The sequence below is a fragment of the Dendropsophus ebraccatus genome, chromosome 6 (assembly GCF_027789765.1).
Source record: "Dendropsophus ebraccatus isolate aDenEbr1 chromosome 6, aDenEbr1.pat, whole genome shotgun sequence".
Classification (NCBI taxonomy): Eukaryota; Metazoa; Chordata; class Amphibia; order Anura; family Hylidae; genus Dendropsophus; species Dendropsophus ebraccatus.
The window spans coordinates 153,116,887-153,136,503 of NC_091459.1; the positions used below are offsets into that span (position 1 = coordinate 153,116,887).

At 46.7% G+C, this 19,617-nt stretch overlaps 1 protein-coding gene across 4 annotated transcripts in view; it reads left to right on the top strand.

The window, feature by feature from the left end:
* Positions 1 to 19,617, top strand: part of LOC138794573 (uncharacterized) — a 117,427-nt gene that overhangs the window by 56,694 nt on the left and 41,116 nt on the right. The window contains exons 2-3 of one of the 4 annotated variants that reach the window (XM_069973331.1): positions 10,047 to 10,428; positions 13,794 to 13,884. In XM_069973331.1, the coding sequence (XP_069829432.1) occupies positions 10,405 to 10,428; positions 13,794 to 13,884 (115 nt within the window). In that variant the 5' untranslated portion in view covers positions 10,047 to 10,404. The remainder of the gene's footprint in view (positions 1 to 10,046; positions 10,429 to 13,793; positions 13,885 to 19,617) is intronic. The other 3 variants (XM_069973333.1, XM_069973332.1, XM_069973334.1) reach the window with 3 other exon arrangements.

The following is a 19,617-nucleotide window of genomic DNA, read 5'->3' on the forward strand; positions in this document are numbered from 1 at the left end:
TCTACAGCTCAATCCCCCATGATAAGGGTATTAGGGCAGTGGAGTTTTTTCTGAATTCGCGGGGGAATCAGTATAAGGCACATAATGGATTTATTTTGGAGCTGGTTACATACATCCTTACGCATAATTTCTTTTTGTTTGATAACCGGTTTTACCACCAGCTCAGGGGGACCGCTATGGGGAGCCCCTGTGCCCCCACATATGCAAATCTCCTCCTGGGCTGGTGGGAGGACACCATCATATTCCCGGCTGAGGAGACCTGGTGGACATCAAGGATTTTATCCTGGTCACGTTATATAGACGATATTCTCCTTCTGTGGCAGGGCACAGAGGGAGAGTTTCTTGACTTCTTGACTTTGATCAATATCAATGAGCTTGGTCTTAGGTTTACCTATGAATTGCAGAGGGAGAGCATCGCCTTTTTGGATCTGACCATTCTTAAGCAGAATGGACGACTCTGTTCCACGTTGTTTCGGAAACCTACAGCCACTAATGGACTCCTCCACTGGGACAGCTACCATCCTATGGCCCTCCGTAAAGGTATTCCCAAAGGGCAATACCTGAGGGTTCGTCGGAACTGTTCCCAGATGGAGGAGTTCCATATACAGGCAAAAAACCTACAGAGAAGGTTCCTCCAGAGGGGATACCCGCAAAACATTTTAAATAGATCCTTCAAACAGGCTAGGGATCGAAATCGGCAGGAGCTACTTACCCCCAGGGACAAACCACCCGATGTACAACCTCTAAGGTTGATTGGTACATATGATAACCAATCGGCAGCAATAACAGAAATCCTGAGGAGATACTGGCCTATTTTGCTTAGTGACCCGGATGTAGCAGGAGTCATCACTCAATATCCGAGTGTTACATACCGGAAAGGTAGGAGTCTGCGTGATAGGCTGGTACACAGTCATTACACGCGACCACATACAGCACAAACTTGGTTGGAGGATAGAACTAAGGGTCAATTCCGATGCGGCACTTGTAAGGCTTGTCCTTTTATTATGCCAAAAAAAAGTAACATATGCACCTATACTGGAGAAAATTTTCTTATTCGGGATTTGGTGAATTGTAAGTCCAAGGGAGTGATATATCTTTGCACCTGCACATGCCCGTATGACTATGTAGGGAAGACCAAACGTGAGTTCAGAAGAAGAGTTCTTGAACACCTAGGGGATATTCAACATGGTAGAGACACACCCATCGCACGACATGTTAACACGATGCATAATGGAGACCCCAGGTGTTTAAGTTTCTCCATTATTGAGAAACTACGGCCGTCGGTGCGAGGTGGAGATTGGGACAGGAGAATACTGCAGAAGGAAAGTGAATGGATCTATAGATTTCATTCCCAGACCCCTGGAGGCCTTAACGAACGCCTTACCTTTACATGTTTCATTGAGACGTAATGTTGGATTAATATTTCAGATATGATTTAAATTTGTTTTTTGCCAATAACTAGACCTTTAACTTTGAGCCCGTTTAGTGATGCTTTTAAAGTGCCTTACATCTGATTGTTTTGATCTTCAGCTTAGGGAATATAGTGTGAGATAGCACCGTCCCTTTTCTTTAGACATTTATCCAATAGTGGTGACACCATTAGTATTTTATTATTTCCCAATGGGTCTGGTGTTACATTCCCTCTTACTAATAATTTGTGGTTCCAGATTGGAATGACCCCCTTCCTATAAACCCCCCCCCCCCTCCTTTCCCCCTTTCTAGTTAATGCCCATTTGTTTCCCAATGATATTAAGCATAGGGTAAGGGATAGAAATGTGAAGGGATAGGTTCCGGACGGGGTCGCCCTTTTTAGGGCGAGTGCTCCGTATTAGATTAGGTCATTAGGGGAAAGAGTAGGGTGTTCCAGGGCCAGATAGAAGCTTTTCATTGGGAAATATCTGGTTTATCATTTTACTAGACACTCTTTATTTGTGTTACTTTTTCTCCTATCCTTACTAATAGACCCTAGTCTACCCCTGCTTCACCTCTGTAGTGTTCTGCCTGTTCCTCCACTTAGCCTTGTATCGTTTCGGCACCAGGTTATATCATGCCGTAGAGAATTCCTATTATGCCGACTGGACTAATTTATATAGATGTCCCTTATTATTATATAGGGTAACATACCTAAACAATCATTGTCTCAGATAATGTCCTTTATTATCATATAGGTTAATATACCACAATCTTAGATACAGTAGTATATTTATTGCATTAGATCGACACATGGAGGAATGGTGGGAGGTATTTTTATTTCGGTAGGATAATAACTAATGGAAAAAATATTTCATTTTTGGGAAGCTATGCTATCATTCCCAAGACTCTAAGAACTACGGGAGTATGCAAATAAGTATCCATTCATTGGGCGAAAGGACTTGTAGGGGGCGTGATCTATACCTGTGCAACCAGAGACGCTGACGCTAGATCAGTAACTAATCACGTGGTGTATGGGTAGTGCGGCCTGGGACGCTAACGCTACGTAACCACTGGGTCGCGTGACTACCGTGTCAGGTGACGTTGTGTGTTTTGGTGATGCGTCCCAGGCTGATACGCACGCGTCACGCGCAACCGGCGCTGCGTCTCAGTTTGACACGCAGGCGCTCGAGGATTCGCGTGGGGGGTGGGACTAATGTACCGTTGGCGCGAATTGCCCGCTTAAATAGAGGGGCGGGATCTATCGGCGGCGTCCCGGCACCATTACACGAGACCACATATCTGGTCGGGGGGATCGTAAGTGGCTCTCTGCGAGCCTGGTTTTATTTCTGCACTGTTGGTCTATTATGACACTCTTCACTTGATTATATTGTGTATGCTTTTGACACCACAGAGTGAAGTATTTATGTTTCAGTGCCCCTCCACTTTCTGTATATTATTGTCCAGAGGGACATGTTGGAGTAGTGGAATTTTGACCCCATTTCTGTTTACTTACGTTTGTTTACTTACTTTTGTTCTGTCTCCTGATGATCCCGGAGGGGAGAAACGCGTAGAGACTGAGGTGGCAGATAGGGGCCACCCGATTTTATGTAAGATATGTACATTTGTTGATAGGGGTAAGAAGTGTCATCTCACGACCAGTGATACACAGTATGAATTATTGCTTTAATGAATTATTGCTTTAATATTGGTTGGGATTTATTGATTAATTTATATTTATGACTTATTGTGGACCACGTTTTTAATGCATATCCAATAAAGTTTATTATTTTTTAGATCTACATGTTTTCAGTGATAGCGTGTTTTGTTGTACATGTAGTACACCTTTGTCCACCAAATATTTAGGTGGAAATTCCAGTGATTTTTTTTTTTAAACTAACATATTATTGGAAAAATTCTAGTTTTTCAATTTTACTGGCCAATTCTAAATAATTTCCTCTAATAACCTGTGGGGTCAAAATGCTCATTACACCCCAAGATGAATTCTTTGAGGGGTGTAATTTCTAAAATGGAGTGACTTATGTTTTATTTTTTTACTCTGCGGACACTACAGGGGCGCTGCAAACGCACCTGGCGCTCAGAAACTTCTTCAGCAAAATCTGTAGTGAAAATACAAATTGGCGCTCCTTCCCTTCTGAGGCCTGCTGTGTGCCCATGCAGTGGTTTATGCCCACATATGGGGTACCGTTCTACTCAGGAGAACCTGCGTACAGATTTTGGGGTACGTTTTCTCTCCTGTTCCTCGTGAAATTGAGAAATTTCAAACTAAACGAACATAGTATTGGAAAAATTCGAGTTTTTAATTTTTACTGTCTAATTTTAAATACTTTCCTCTAATACCTATGGGGTCAAAATGCTCATCCTACCCAAAGATGAATTCTTCGTACATTTACGCCCCCGTTGCCTGGGCTTTAACGCAACAGGACGTAAATGTACGCCCGCGGTTTCCCCGATCGCTGTGTGTTCACACACAGCGATCGGGGAAGATGGCCTGCTATAAATCATAGCAGGCCATCTTAGCTTCTCGGCACGGAGGGTGGTTAACACCCCCCGTGCTGACGATCGCCGATATTGGCTGATCAATTCAGATCAGCCAATAGCGGCGATTGGCACCTTTACGGGTCATCGATGACCCGGAAAAAATGGCGGTCGGTGCTGTCCGAGGACGGTACCGACCGCCATTACTGTAAAAAGTAATGGTGGTCACGGTGCCACGGCGATCAAAGTTTCCAAAAGTAATAAATACCTGCTCTGGACCCCTCAGCTAGGTAGCTGAGGGGTCCAGAGCAGGTATTTATACATTACTCACCTGTCCCGGGGTCCCGATCGGCATCTTCCGGGTTCGCGGCGTCCTCGTCTTCTCGGCGGGTCTTCGGCTTCTTCCGTGGGGTCCCCTTTGGCTTTTTTCGGCTCCAGCGTCGTCTTTTTTGGGATTTTGCGCTCTGCTGCCCTCTAGCGGCTGATAAGTGTAATACAGTTATCAGCAGCTGTAGGGATGTTCAGCATGTAGGAAAAGGTTTTTTTTTCCAATTTTTTTTCTATTTTCCGCACCCTATCGCAACTGAGTGTTGATCAGCATCGCATGAAAGTGCGCTGCTAATCAGCAACTCCTCCTTTTCTGTGTAGGGTGTTTTTTTTTCTATATCCTACTGCCACGGTCTGCTGATAAGTGCCGCACATATGCGTAGGTTTTTTTTTTTTATACTTACTGTAAAAAAACGTAAAAAACACTACATTACACCACACTACACTACATTGAATAAAGTTTGACACTACACCACTACATACCCCATATACCAATCTCCATATAAAAGTGGCCCCCTGGCGTGTTTTCGGTATCAGACGCATACGCTATTATTGAATCGGACACCGAAACAGCCAGTGAGGATGAATGGGGGGATCCTTTTTTCCTCTATTCATCCTCATCGTCCTCATCATCCAGTGACGTGTCTGGGGGCAGCGTACGCTACGTCTTTTCCGCCAGTACCGTCCCAATAAGAGATGACGGTATGGCGTGAAATTCTACAAACTCTGTGAGAGTACCTCTGGGTACACTTACAGATTTAGGGTACGTGCACACTGCGGAATGGAGAAGGATAACCCTTTGTGCATTCCGCAGCTGGCACCCACCGGCGGACTGATGTGGGCGCATGTCTTCTGGTCCCTCGCTGCCCAAGCTACTGTAGCTTGCGGCACGATCCGAACATATCAGAAGCAGTAATAAAGCCCTAATATTTAGCAGCCATGGAGCGGACCCAGCGCTTCTTGATATGAAGGACCCCGAATCGCACCAGGGCAACATTTTCCAGGTGACGTCCCCCACACTGTAGAACGGGAGACCCCAGAAGAAGTGCAGAGTGTGAGGTAACAGGGGGATCAGGAAGGACGCCATTTTCCAGTGTGACGCCTGTCCTGATCCCCCCGGCCTCTGCATTATGGATCGCTTCAAGGTGCACCACACGTCACTGGGGTTCTACATTATCTAAATTCTGTCCCTTATTCCTATTTCAGGGGTCACGTTGATCCAGGGATTATTCTGATCGCCATTATGGAGTCGGGAAGGAATTTTCCCCGTGATGAGGCTACTGTCGTCTGCCTCACGAGGGTTTTTTGCCTTCCTCTGGATCAACACAGGTTGAGTTTGATGGACACCTGTCATTTTTAACCTTATAAACTAATAATTGGCCTAATACCCCCAAATAAATTAGAATTGTCCCTTTTCCCCAACTAAATAGGTATGGCCGCCATTCCCATTAGAGGAGGCCATGATGCAATTACAAAGCCTCTGTGCGTCCAGGACAGTAGAAACCTCCCACAAGTGACCCCATTCTGGAAACTACACCCTGTAAGGAATCTAACAGGGGGGGGGCAGCGGGGATATGGCCCCCTGGTGACGGCCACATTTGTGCCGTGAAAATGAAAAAAAAATTATTTTTTATTTTCACACCACATGTTCTACATAAGTGCCCGTCACCAGTGGGGTCCATATCCTCACTGCACCCCTTGTTAGATTCCTTATGGGGTGTAGTTTCCATAATGGGGTCACTTGTGGGGGGTTTCTACTGACCTGGCAGCACAGGAGCTTTGTAATTGCGACATGGCCTCCATCCTCCATTCCAGCCTCTAAATGGCGCTCTGTCCCTTTGGTGGCTTGCCCTGTGCCCATATGGCACATTATGTCCACATGTGGGGTATTTTCGGACTCAGGGGAAATTACCCTACACGTTTTGCATTTATTTTCTTTTTTAACCCCTTGTGGAAATTGAAAAAAATCAAGGCTAGACCAACATTTAGTGTAATTTTTAAAATTTTTTTACTCTAAATCATTGATCTTGTCATGATTTTTTCATTTTCACAAGGGGCTAAAAGATAAAAAAAACACACAAAATGTGTAGAGATATTTCCCCTGAGTACGGAAATACCACACATGTGGACATAAAGCGCCATGCGGATGCAGGGTAAGCCTCCGAAGGGACAGAGCGACATTTGGTTTTTTGAGGCTGGATTTGGCTGGAATAGATAGAATCGAGGGCCTTGTTGCATTTAAAAGGCCCCTGTGTTGTCAAGAAAGTTGAAACCCCCCACAAGTGACCCCATTATGGAAACTACACCCCTCAAGGAATGTAACAAGGGGTGTAGTGAGCATATGGACCCCACTGGTGACGGGCACAAATGTGGAACAATGTGGTGTGAAAATGAAATATTACATTTTTTACACTATAATGTTGGTTTAGCCTTGAATTGATCATTTTCACAAGGGGTTGAAAGAGAAAAAAAAAACACAAAATGTGTAGAGCAATTTCCCCTGAGTCCGTAAATACCCCACATGTGGACATAAAGCGCAATGTGGGTGCAGGGCAAGCCTCCGAAGGGAAGGAGCGCCATTTGGATTTTGGAGGTTGGATTTGGCTAGAATGGATGATGAACGCCATGTCGCATTTACAGAGCCCTCGTGCTGCCAAAACACTGAGAAACCCCCCACAAGTGACCCCATTCTGGAAACTGCACCCCTCAAGGAATCTAACAAGGGGTGCAGTGAGGATATGGACCCCTTGATGACAGGCACATTTGTGCAATGAAAGTGAAAAAAACCCCAAAAACTTTCACTTTCACGTCACATTGTTCTACATTTGTGCCCCTCACAAGTGGGGTCCATATGCTCACTGCACCCCTTGTTACATTCCTTGAGGGGTGTAGTTTCCAGAATGGGGTCACTTGTGGGGGGTGTCCAGTGTTTTGGCAGCACGAGGGCTCTGTAAATGCGACATGGCCCTTGAAATCCATTCCAGTGAAATTCAGCTTCCAAAAGCCAATTGGCGCTCCTTCCCTTTGGAGGCTCGTCCTGCCCCCACTTGGCGCTTTATGTCCACATGTGGGGTATTTCTGTACTCGGGAGAAACTGCGCTACACGTTTTTTGTGTTTTTTTTTTTTTCTTTTATCCCTTTGTGAAAATGAAAAATTGAAGGCTAGAACAACGTTTTAGTGTAAAAAATAAATTTTTCTTTTTTCACGCCATATTGTTCTGAAAATCTGTGAAGCACCTGTGGGGTCCAGATGCCCACCGCACCCCTTGTTACATTCCTTGAGTGGTGTAGTTTTCTGAATGGTGTCCCTTTAGGGGTGTTTTGTAGGTTTTGCACTCCAGAGCCTCTGCCAACCTGAAGTGGTACAATCAAAAATGACCAAATATAACGGAGGCGTTGAAATTCACTAGGCGCTCCTTTATATCTGAGGCTTGTGGTTGCGTCATAGCGTAAAGGGCCACATATTGGGTATTTCTATAAACTGCAGAAACGGGACAATCAATATTGGGGTGCATTTCTCTGGTAATAGGTTTATAATTATGAAAAATATTGGATTACAATAAAATCTCTGCACAGAAAATTAAAATTTTCTAATTTCTTAAACACTTAGGTTTGATTTCTGTGACTCCCCTAAAGGGTTAAAACACTTTCTGGATGTGCTTTTGCAGAGTTTGGGGGGGGGGGGGGGGTGCAGTTTCTGAAATGGGGTGCTTTGTGGGGCTTTCTTACATACAGGCCCCTCAAATACACTTTATGGCTGGGTTCACACACTGTATACTTCAGGCAGTATTTGGTCCTCAAGTCAGGTCCTCATAGCAACCAAAACCAGGAGTGGATTGAAAACACAGAAAGGCTCTGTTCACACAATGTTGAAATTGAGTGGATGGCCGCCATATAACAGTAAATAACTGCCATCATTTCAATATAACAGCCGTTGTTTTAAAATAACAGCAAAAATTTGCCATTAAATGACGGCCATCCACTCAATTACAACATTATGTGAACATAGCCTTTCTGTGTTTTCAATCCACTCCTGGTTTTGGTTGCTATACAGCCTCACAAATACAGCCTCAAATATACATAGTGTGAACCCAGCCACTAGTGACTGTACCTGAACAGGTCCCTAAAAATATCTGATTTTGAAATTTTACCGAAAATTTGGAAATTTGCTGCTTATGTTTTAAGCTTTCTATTGTCTAAAAAAAATGAAATATAGTTTAATAAATGCCGCCAACATAAAGTAGACATGTTGCTAATGCTATTTAATATATAATTTATGTGGCATAACCATTTTCTGTGTAAGCAAAAAAGTTGAAAAAAATGCATTTTTTTCACAATTTTTCTCGTTATTTTGGGCTTTTTCATAAAGATTTGTTATAAGTATCGACTCCAATTTATCTGAAATGTAAAGTACAATATGTCACGAGAAAACAATCTCAGAATCAGCCGGAAAGTTAAAAGCATCCCGAAGTTATTAATGACTAAAGTGACACTGGTCAAATTCATAAAATTTGTCTGTCCTTAAGGGGTTAAGGTGTTTAGTTTTCAAAATGGGGTCACTTATGGGGGTTTCCAGTATATAAGCCTCCTAAATCCACTTAAAAAAAAGAACTGGTCCCTAAAAAAAAATCAGTTTTGGAAACTTTCACGAAAATGTGATAATTTGCTAATAAATTTCTAAGCCCCATAACACCCTAAAAAAAGTAAAATATGTTTCCCAAATTATGCCAGAATAAAGAAGACATATTGGTAATGTGAATTAGTAACTAATTTATGTGCTAGGACTTCCTTTTTAAGAAGCAGAGAATTTCAAAGTTCATAAAATGCAAATTTTTCAAATTTTTCATGATATTTTGATGTTTTCACAAAAAACACACAAAGCAGTGACCAACTTTTGCTACTAATAAAGCATCACTGAGCTATAAGCGCATAAAGTGAGACAGGTCAGAATTTGAAAAATGAGTGGTCATTAAGGCCAAAACAGGCTTTAGAGGCAAGGGGTTAAGATCGTTTATCAAAAAAATCGTTTGGTGTAATAGTACCCTAAGGGCCCTATTCCACGGGCCGAGCAACAATGTAAACGAGCGCCGATCTGCTAGATCGGCGCTCGTTTACTGGGCCTATTCCACGGCTCCGATGATCGTTAACGAGGGCTGCAGGGATATCGTTACCGATGTCCTTGCAGCATACATTACCTAGCAGGGATTTTCCTGCTCTCTCTCTCCTCCCTGGGTCCTGCGGCGCAGCAACAGCTTCAGTGCAGCCTGATTGAGCTGTCAGACCGCTCAGCCAATCACTGGCCGCGGCAGAGTGGTCTGACAGCTCCGTCAGGCCGCTCCGGAGAAGCCCTGCTAGGTAATGTATGCTGCTTGAATCGTCGGTCGCCCGTAGCGATGCGCAGGTCGGGAACGATGATTTTAGGTTTGATCCTAAATGAATGATCGTTTTCTCTATTCCACCGAGCGATAATCAGCCGAACCCCTAACTTGTTATTTAGATTTTGTAATTTATTGTTCAGATTCTAAGATGCCACCACAATAGTAACATCAGAGCTCATGGCCTCATTTGTTCTCTTCAAGGTATCTGAACAATGGGTGTTTACATAAACAACAAATTGCACACATCCAAACAATTGACCATTGTTACCCCTTCCAAGGTGTATCAACAACTTCTACAAACAAACTGCAGACATTCTGAGGTTAACTATTTCCATCCCTCATATTTATGACTCGTAGATGCGGCTCAGAGGTGCCATGTGACTTCTGTTTCTTCTTGGTTTTCCTCTCACTCTGATCACCTTCTTCTTCCAGATATCAGGACGGGGAAACATTACGGCTCCCGGGCACAATATGCAGAGAAGTTCTCACCCAGAAGGAAGACGTCTCCTCTTATATCACACTCTGTTCCCTCATGTGTGACCTGTACTTCTCCACCATTATGTCAGTGCTATGAGGGGTCAGTAGTGTACGGCATGTAGACATACATCTCCTGGTGTATCTGTGATGGCGCTGACATATACCCTGGCCCCTGATATCTACCAGTAATCATCCATGAACAGAGCTGAGAGGGACCTGTGCCCCCCAACATCTGCAGGCAGAACAGAGGGACCCATGCCCCCCAACATCTGCTGAACTGTAAGACCCATGTCATGTCCCAAAGAGCAGCCAGATGTGTATAGAGAGTCCATCGATGGTGAGTAGTTAACCCACCAACCATCACATCATCCTGGGGTCCCCACCAGATATAACCCCACCCATCACATCCTGGGGTCCCCACTAGATATACCCCCCCCCCCCAAAACCATCACATCATCCTGGGGTCCCCACCAGATATAACCCCACCCATCACATCCTGGGGTCCCCACTAGATATACCCCCCCCCCAAACCATCACATCATCCTGGGGTCCCCACCAGATATAACCCCACCCATCACATCCTGGGGTCCCCACTAGATATAGCTCCCACAACCGTCACATTATCTTGGGGTTCCCACCAGATCTAACCCCACCCATCACATCCTGGGGTCCCCACTAGATATACCCCCCCCAAACCATCACATCATCCTGGGGTCCCCACCAGATATAACCCCTCTGATCATCACATCATCCTTTGTCCATTTTTTTCCACCCCTGGTTGTCCCATGGTCACAGACCCCTGAAAGTAGCCCGTCTCTTGTATTAAGATACAGCTAGAGAAGACCTAGACAACAAGGTACAGCCACCTGGATGCCCTACAGGAGATATAGGCAACGGGACAGCTGCCTGGATGCTCTATATGAAACATAGACAACAAAGTACAGCTGCCTGGATCCTCTGCACGAGACATAGACATTGAGACAGCCACATGGATGCTCTACAGGAGACATAGACAACAGGGGACAGCCGCCTGGAAGGCCTACCAGGGACATAGACAACAGGGGACAGCGCCTGGAAGGCCTACCAGGGACATAGACAACAGGGGACAGCGGCCTGGATGCTCTACACCAGCGCTTCTCAAAGTGTGAGGCAGGTCACAGGTTGGTGAGGCGCGGGAGCCTAGCCAAACACACTGCGCCTGTCCGCTGTGGGGCCGCGGCATATTTGCAAGCTGACTTATTGCCCGCTTGCTTGCACTGCCCGCCCACTCGGCTCTGTCAGAGTCCGTATCACTGTTCCTCCGTGCATACTCATGTGAGCACACTCTCAGGCCAGCGGCTGCACTTCCTGACCGGCCTGAGTGTGCACACATGAATATGCACGAGGAACGGAGGCTTATCAGCTGGAAGCTTGTCCTGATCTGAGGGGAGGGGGGATTTGTTATGAGAGCTTATTTAAGGTGGAACAGACAGCCTGAACCCCAGCCAGCAGTAAAGGTTAATCTTCCTGGTGGCCGAGATTCAGGCTGTCTTATAAGCTCCCTTAACAAATCCCCCCTCCCCTCAGCTCTGACAAGCCTCAAGCTTCGGATGTCATCAGGTCCGGCAGTAAGTGAGAGCAGGGGATGTGTGCAGACACACACACCTCACACATCCCTGCCCCCTGCTGTCTGCTTCCACATCCCTGCCCCCTGTGCCCACATCCCTAACTCCCTGCCCTCTGCTCCCTGTGCCCACATCTCTACCCTCACATCCCTAAATCCTTGCCCTCTGCCCCCTGTGCCCACATCTCTGCCCTCTGTGCCCACATCTCTGCCCTCTGTGCCCACATCTCTGCCCTCTGTGCCCACATCTCTGCCCTCTGTGCCCACATCTCTGCCCCCTGTGCCCACATCTCTGCCCTCTGTGCCCACATATCTGCTCTCACATCACTGCCCCTTTCTCCCTGACCCCGATAATCATTTAACTCTTTTTCACTTCTGGCTTCAGCGTCCACCAATGGTGAGGCCCGAGCAACACTGTTGTTTGGTTGGTGAGGCCCGAACTGAAAAAGTTTGAGAAGCACTGCTCTACACGAGACATAGACAACAGGGGACAGCGCCTGGATGCTCTACACGAGACATAGACAACGGGACAGCGCCTGGATGCTCTACACGAGACATAGACAACAGGGGACAGCGCCTGGATGCTCTACACGAGACATAGACAACAGAGGACAGCGGCCTGGATGCTCTACACGAGACATAGACAACAGGGGACAGCGCCTGGATGCTCTACACGAGACATAGACAACAGGGGACAGCGCCTGGATGCTCTACACGAGACATAGACAACAGGGGACAGCGCCTGGATGCTCTACACGAGACATAGACAACAGAGGACAGCGGCCTGGATGCTCTACACGAGACATAGACAACAGAGGACAGCGGCCTGGATGCTCTACACGAGACATAGACAACAGAGGACAGCGGCCTGGATGCTCTACATGAGACATAGACAACAGGGGACAGCGGCCTGGATGCTCTACACGAGACATAGACAACAGAGGACAGCGGCCTGGATGCTCTACACGAGACATAGACAACAGGGGACAGCGGCCTGGATGTTCTACACGAGACATAGACAACAGGGGACAGCGCCTGGATGCTCTACACGAGACATAGACAACAGAGGACAGCGGCCTGGATGCTCTACACGAGACATAGGCAACAGGGGACAACGCCTGGATGCTCTACACGAGACATAGACAACAGGGGACAGCGCCTGGATGCTCTACACGAGACATAGACAACAGGGGACAGCGCCTGGATGCTCTACACGAGACATAGACAACAGGGGACAGCGCCTGGATGCTCTACACGAGACATAGACAACAGGGGACAGCGCCTGGATGCTCTACACGAGACATAGACAACAGAGGACAGCGGCCTGGATGCTCTACACGAGACATAGACAACAGAGGACAGCGGCCTGGATGCTCTACACGAGACATAGACAACAGAGGACAGCGGCCTGGATGCTCTACATGAGACATAGACATCAGGGGACAGCGGCCTGGATGCTCTACACGAGACATAGACAACAGAGGACAGCGGCCTGGATGCTCTACACGAGACATAGACAACAGGGGACAGCGGCCTGGATGCTCTACACGAGACATAGACAACAGGGGACAGCGGCCTGGATGCTCTACATGAGACATAGACAACAGGGGACAGCGCCTGGATGCTCTACACAAGACATAGACAACAGGGGACAGCGGCCTGGATGCTCTACACGAGACATAGACAACAGAGGACAGCGGCCTGGATGCTCTACACGAGACATAGACAACAGAGGACAGCGGCCTGGATGCTCTACAGGAGACATAGACAACAGGGGACAGCGCCTGGATGCTCTACACGAGACATGGACAACAGGGGACAGCGGCTGGATGCTCTACACGAGACATGGACAACAGGGGACAGCGGCTGGATGCTCTACACGAGACATAGACAACAGGGGACAGCCGCCTGTATGGCCTAGAGGGGACAGCCGTTCCTAGGAGGGTTCTAGAGCAGCATGGATGGTGTGATGTGTAGCTGATGCTTGGCATCATACATAAGCAGCATCTTCTTTCTGTCATTTCTCAGGGATAGCATGAGTTCCCATTCATCTTCTGGGATTATGTGACAGGTATTAAGGGAGACTCTTCTTGTTGTAGGTGACAAGACTGGCTCCATTATTCTCTCTCCACCCTGATGAAGTACAAGACAGCGATGAAGATAGAAACGTGATGGAGACACCCCACACAGGTGAGGGCAGCAGCCCCATCATCATCATCACCCACCACCACATAGAATATAAGTATATATATATATATATATATATATATATATATATATATATATTAGACCACACCCTAGATCTCAGTGAATGAACATTTCTAGTAGTAAATCTTTATTTATTACAAAATGGAATGTGCTGGAAACAATGATCAATGTAATTCACAATGACTGTCCCATGGGGTCTGGATAAGGAATGATACAATCACATTACAGGCTGATGGAGGTTCAGTAGTGTGCGTGTCCTCCATGTGCATGTCCAAGGCCTGGGCATGCTCCTGATGAGGTGGAGGGTGTGTGTATGATCTTCCTACAAGGCCTGGGCATGCTCCTGATGAGGTGTCTGTATGATCTTCCTACAAGGCCTGGGCATGCTCCTGATGAGGTGGCTGTGTATATGACCTCCCTACAAGGCCTGGGCATCTCCTGATGAGGTGGAGGGTGTATGTATGACCTCCCTACAAGGCCTGGGCATCTCCTGATGAGGTGGAGGGTGTATGTATGACCTTCCTACAAGGCCCGGGCATGCTCCTGATGAGGGGTCTGTATGACCTCCCTACAAGGCCCGGGCATGCTCCTGATGAGGTGTCTGTATGACCTCCCTACAAGGCCCGGGCATGCTCCTGATGAGGTGTATGACCTCCCTACAAGGCCCGGGCATGCTCCTGATGAGGTGTCTGTATGACCTCCCTTTAAGGCCTGGGCATGCTCCTGATGAGGTGGCTGTATGACCTCCCTACAAGGCCCGGGCATGCTCCTGATGAGGTGGCTGTATGACCTCCCTACAAGGCCCGGGCATGCTCCTGATGAGGTGTCTGTATGACCTCCCTTTAAGGCCTGGGCATGCTCCTGATGAGGTGTCTGTATGACCTCCCTACAAGGCCCGGGCATGCTCCTGATGAGGTGGCTGTATGACCTCCCTACAAGGCCCGGGCATGCTCCTGACAAGGAGGCAGATTTTATCCTGAGGGATTTTCTCCCAGACCTGGATTAAAGTATGGGTCCCCTCCTGGACAGTCAGTAGTAAATGTAAGGAGAAATGATGTCCCAGATGTGCCGGATTGGATTTAGGTCTGGGAAACGGGTGGCCATTCATAGCATCAATGCCTTCATCATGCATGCACTGCTGACACACTTCAGTCACATGAGGCCTAGCATTGTTATGTATCTGAGGAAACTCAGGGCCCACTTCACAATGGTCTCACACTGGGTCTGAGGATCTCGTACTGGTACCTAATGGCGGTCAGAGTGTAACGGATGGACCAAGCACAAGGAGGTGGATTCTCTGGATCACCAAGGAGTTCTGATGTACCTTTCCCGAGGAGCAGAATTTTCACCAGAGCCTGCCACAACGCGGGATGGGCTTCGCGGCAGGTAACTCCCAGGTCGGGACTCTCAGAGAATGTCCCCTTGACCACTGACTGAAGGAGTTCAGGAGCTGGGGCTAGATGCTCTCCTTCTGCGGATCTAACTTCAAAATACGATAGGAATATGTTGTTCAAACTGGAGCTTAGCAGGGAACTAGGAATGGAACGAGATCCAAAAAGATAGAAGGAAGCAAGGAAGTGGCTGATAGCCTGGGAGCACAGACATGGTTTGCTGACTGACACACAACTGAGTACAAAGGTCTGAAGGTGATGGCTATAAATACCCTCAGGTCATCAGCAGCCTGGTATCTGCTCCATGCTCTGGACACTACGGCTCCCTCCTCCTGGTATCTGCTCCATGCTCTGGACACTATCACCCTCTCCTGGTATCTGCTCCATGCTTTCGACACTACGGCCTCCTCCTCCTGGTGTGCTGTCCTGTTTCCTTGTATCTGCTCCATGCTCCGGATACTACGGCCCCTCCATGTCTCCTGGTGTACTGTCCTGTCTCCTGGTATCTGCTCCATGCTCTGGACACTACAGCCCCCTCCACATCTCCTGGTGTACTGGCCTGTCTCCAGGTATCTGCTCCATGCTCTGGACACTATCACCCTCTCCTGGTATCTGCTCCATGCTTTCGACACTACGGCCTCCTCCTCCTGGTGTGCTGTCCTGTTTCCTTGTATCTGCTCCATGCTCCGGATACTACGGCCCCTCCATGTCTCCTGGTGTACTGTCCTGTCTCCTGGTATCTGCTCCATGCTCTGGACACTACAGCCCCCTCCACATCTCCTGGTGTACTGTCCTGTCTCCTGGTATCTGCTCCATGCTCTGGACACTATGGCCCCCTCTTTCTAGTGTACTGGCCTGTCTCCTTGTATCTGCTCCATGCTCTGGACACTAGCGTCTCCTCCATGCCTCCTGGTATCTGCTCCATGCTCTGGACACTGTCCTGACAGATATAGATAACCTCGCAATGAAACAGTGCCATCCTGGATGAGCTGCACTACCTGAGCACCTTCTGTGAGTTGTAGACACCACCTCATGCTACCTCTAGGGGTGAGAGCAATGACAAAAAGCAAAAAAGACCAAAACAACAGCCAAAAAAGATGAGAACCGAGAAAAGGTTTCTGGTCACACCTACTCATTCCTTTTTTTTTTTTAATCTTTATATTCATTTTTCAAATGTAACCAGACAGTATCAAAACAGATACATTAACCCCCTTCCCGCAGAAGGATGTACCGGCATGTCCTGCTGAGGTTGGGAAGATTTAGAGAGGGGTCACGCCGCGGCTATTAGTGAGTGCCGCTAATTAGGATTGCGGAGGGGGGGATCCCTTCCTCTTGCTGGCCCAGGACTCGGTGTTGGAATGACGCTGATCCTGGCTCAGCAATCTAGGTATCTGGTCTGCAGCAGACCAAAGTAATAGAGCACTGATCTAATGGATCAGTCCTCCTATTATATACACAGCATTAATCTCAATGGGAGATTAGTGCTGTGTATATAGGAGTACCCCAGAGAGATCAGTGCAGTATATATGTATCTCTATGAGAGATCAGTGCTGTGTATATAGGAGGCCCCCAGGGGGATCAGTGCAGTATACAGATACAAATATAACATTTTACAAAGTCTACTGCTTCAGTTTTTAAAATGACAATTTGCATATACACCAGAATGTTATACAGAGGGATCAGCTTAACAGCAATTACTTGCAAAGTCAATATTTGCCTAGCAAATGAACTTTATCCCCTAAAACACATTTCACCATCATTGCAGCCCGGACTTACAAGGAGCAGCTAACATCGTTTCAGTGATTGCTCCCTTAACACAGGTGTGAATGTTGCTGAGGACAGGGCTGGAGATCAATCTGTCATGATTAAGTAAGAATGACACCACTGGACACTTTAAAAGGAGGCTGGTGCTTGGCATCATTGTTTCTCTTCTGTTAACCATGGTTATCTCTAAAGAAACACGTGTAGTCATCATTGCACTGCACAAAAATGGCAGAACAGGGAAGAGTATCGCAGCTAGAAAGATTGCACCTCAGTCAACAATCTATCGCATCATCAAGAACTTCAAGGAGAGAGGTTCCATTGTTGCCAAAAAGGCTCCAGGGCGCCCAAGAAAGACCAGCAAGTGCCAGGACCGTCTCTTAAAGTGTTTCAGCTTCAGGATTGGGCTACCAGCAGTGCAGAGCTCGCTCAGGAATGGCAGCAGGCAGGTGTGAGTGCATCTGCACTGTGCACTGTGAGGCGGAGACTTTTGGAGCAAGGCCTGGTCTCAAGGAGGGCAGCAAAGAAGCCACTTCTCTCCAGAAAAACATCAGGGACAGACTGATATTCTGCAAAAAGTCCAGGGAGCGGACTGCTGAGGACTGGGGGAAAGTCATTGTGGCTGATGAATCCCCTTTCCGATTGTTTGGGACATCTGGAAAACAGCTTATTGGGAGAAGATGAGGTGAGCGCTACCACCAGTCTTGTCTCATGCCAACTGTAACCGGCATCCTGAAACCATTCATGTGTGGGGTAGCTTCTCAGCCAAGGAAATCGGCTCTCTCACAGTCTTGCCTAAAAACACGGCCATGAATAAAGAATGGTACCAGAATGTCCTCCAAGAGCAACTTCTCCCAACCGTCCAAGAGCAGTTTGGCCCTCAACAATGCCTTTTCCAGCATGATGGAGCACCTTGCCATAAAGCAAAGGTGATAACTAAATGGCTCAGGGAACAAAACATAGAGATTTTGGGTCCATGGCCTGGAAACTCCCCAGATCTTAATCCCATTGAGAACTTGTGGTTAATCATCAAGAGACGGGTGGACAAACAAAACCCAACAAATTCTGACAAAATGCAAGCATTGATTGTGCAAGAATGGACGGCTATCAGTCAGGATTTGTAGTAACTCATTCTAACTGTCAGTATAAGCTTTTGTTACTCATAATATGATTGCAATTATATTTCTGTAAGTGATAAAAACATCTGACAAACACACAGAAAAACCAGAGGGCAGAAGATCATGTGAAAATATAAGATTTGTGTCATTATCAAAACTTTTGGCCATGACTGTATATGTATCTCTATGAGAGATCAGTGCTGTGTATATAGGAGGCCCCCAGGGGGATCAGTGCAGTATATATGTATCTCTATGAGAGATCAGTGCTGTGTATATAGAAGTCTCCCAGGGATCAGTGCAGTATTTATGTATGTCTATGAGAGATCAGTGCTGTGTATATAGGAGGCTCCCAGGGGGATCAGTGCTGAGTATATAGGAGGCCCCCAGGGGGATCAGTGCTGTGTATATAGGAGGCCTCCAGGGGAATCAGTGCTGTGTATATAGAAGTCTCCAGGGGATAAGTGCAGTATAAATGTATCTCTGGGAGATCAGTGCTGTGTATATAGGTGGTCCCCAGGGGGATTAGTGCTGTGTATATAGGCGGTCCCCAGGGGACTTCGAATTCAAAATAGTATTTTATTAATAAAAAAAACAAAACCTCCCCTAATAAAAGTTTAAACACCCTCCCACTTTTCCCATTTTATAAATAAAAATAAATATATTTGATAATCGCCTCGTGTATAATCGCCCAAACTATTATATTATCAGATCTCACATGGTAAACAGCGTAAGTGCAAAAAAATTCCAAAGTGCAAAATTGCGCATTTTTGGTCGCATCAAATCCAGAAAAATTGGTGATAAAAAGAGATCACATATCACAGTCACATATATACGCAGACAAGGTACCGATAGAAAGTACAGATCATCCCGCAAAAAATGACACCTCAACAAAACCAAATTTTTCCAACAACTATGAAGACCTGAATGTATTAAGAATTAACTTTTATTTGTAATAAATTTAAAATGTGCGATATTGTGACATTAAAATAATGGTGTGTATGGACAGTGTTTATTTTCAGGAACAATAATGTTAGGTTATTGACTGCGAACTCCAATTACATCAAGGACTCTTGAATAGTGCATACGCTGGTAGCAGCAGTATTATCCCTTTGCTTACGAGTAGTGATGAGCGAGTACTAAAATGCTCGGGTGCTTGATACTCAAGACGAATATTTCCCGATACTCGGGTGCTCTTTTCTAGTAACGAACCCCAATGAAGTCAATGGGAAACTCGTACATTTTTGCAGGGGACCCAAGCTTGGCCCAGGGAACCTCAGAAAATGATTGAAACACCACGGAAATAGACAGGAAACAGCAGGGGCAGCATACATGGATGCCTCTGAGGCTGCCTAATCGCACCATTACACCAAATTCTGGGCAACAGCCTGGTGGTCAACCTCAAGACAATAGTGCTGACCCAGACGAAGATGGGCAACCATTAAAAC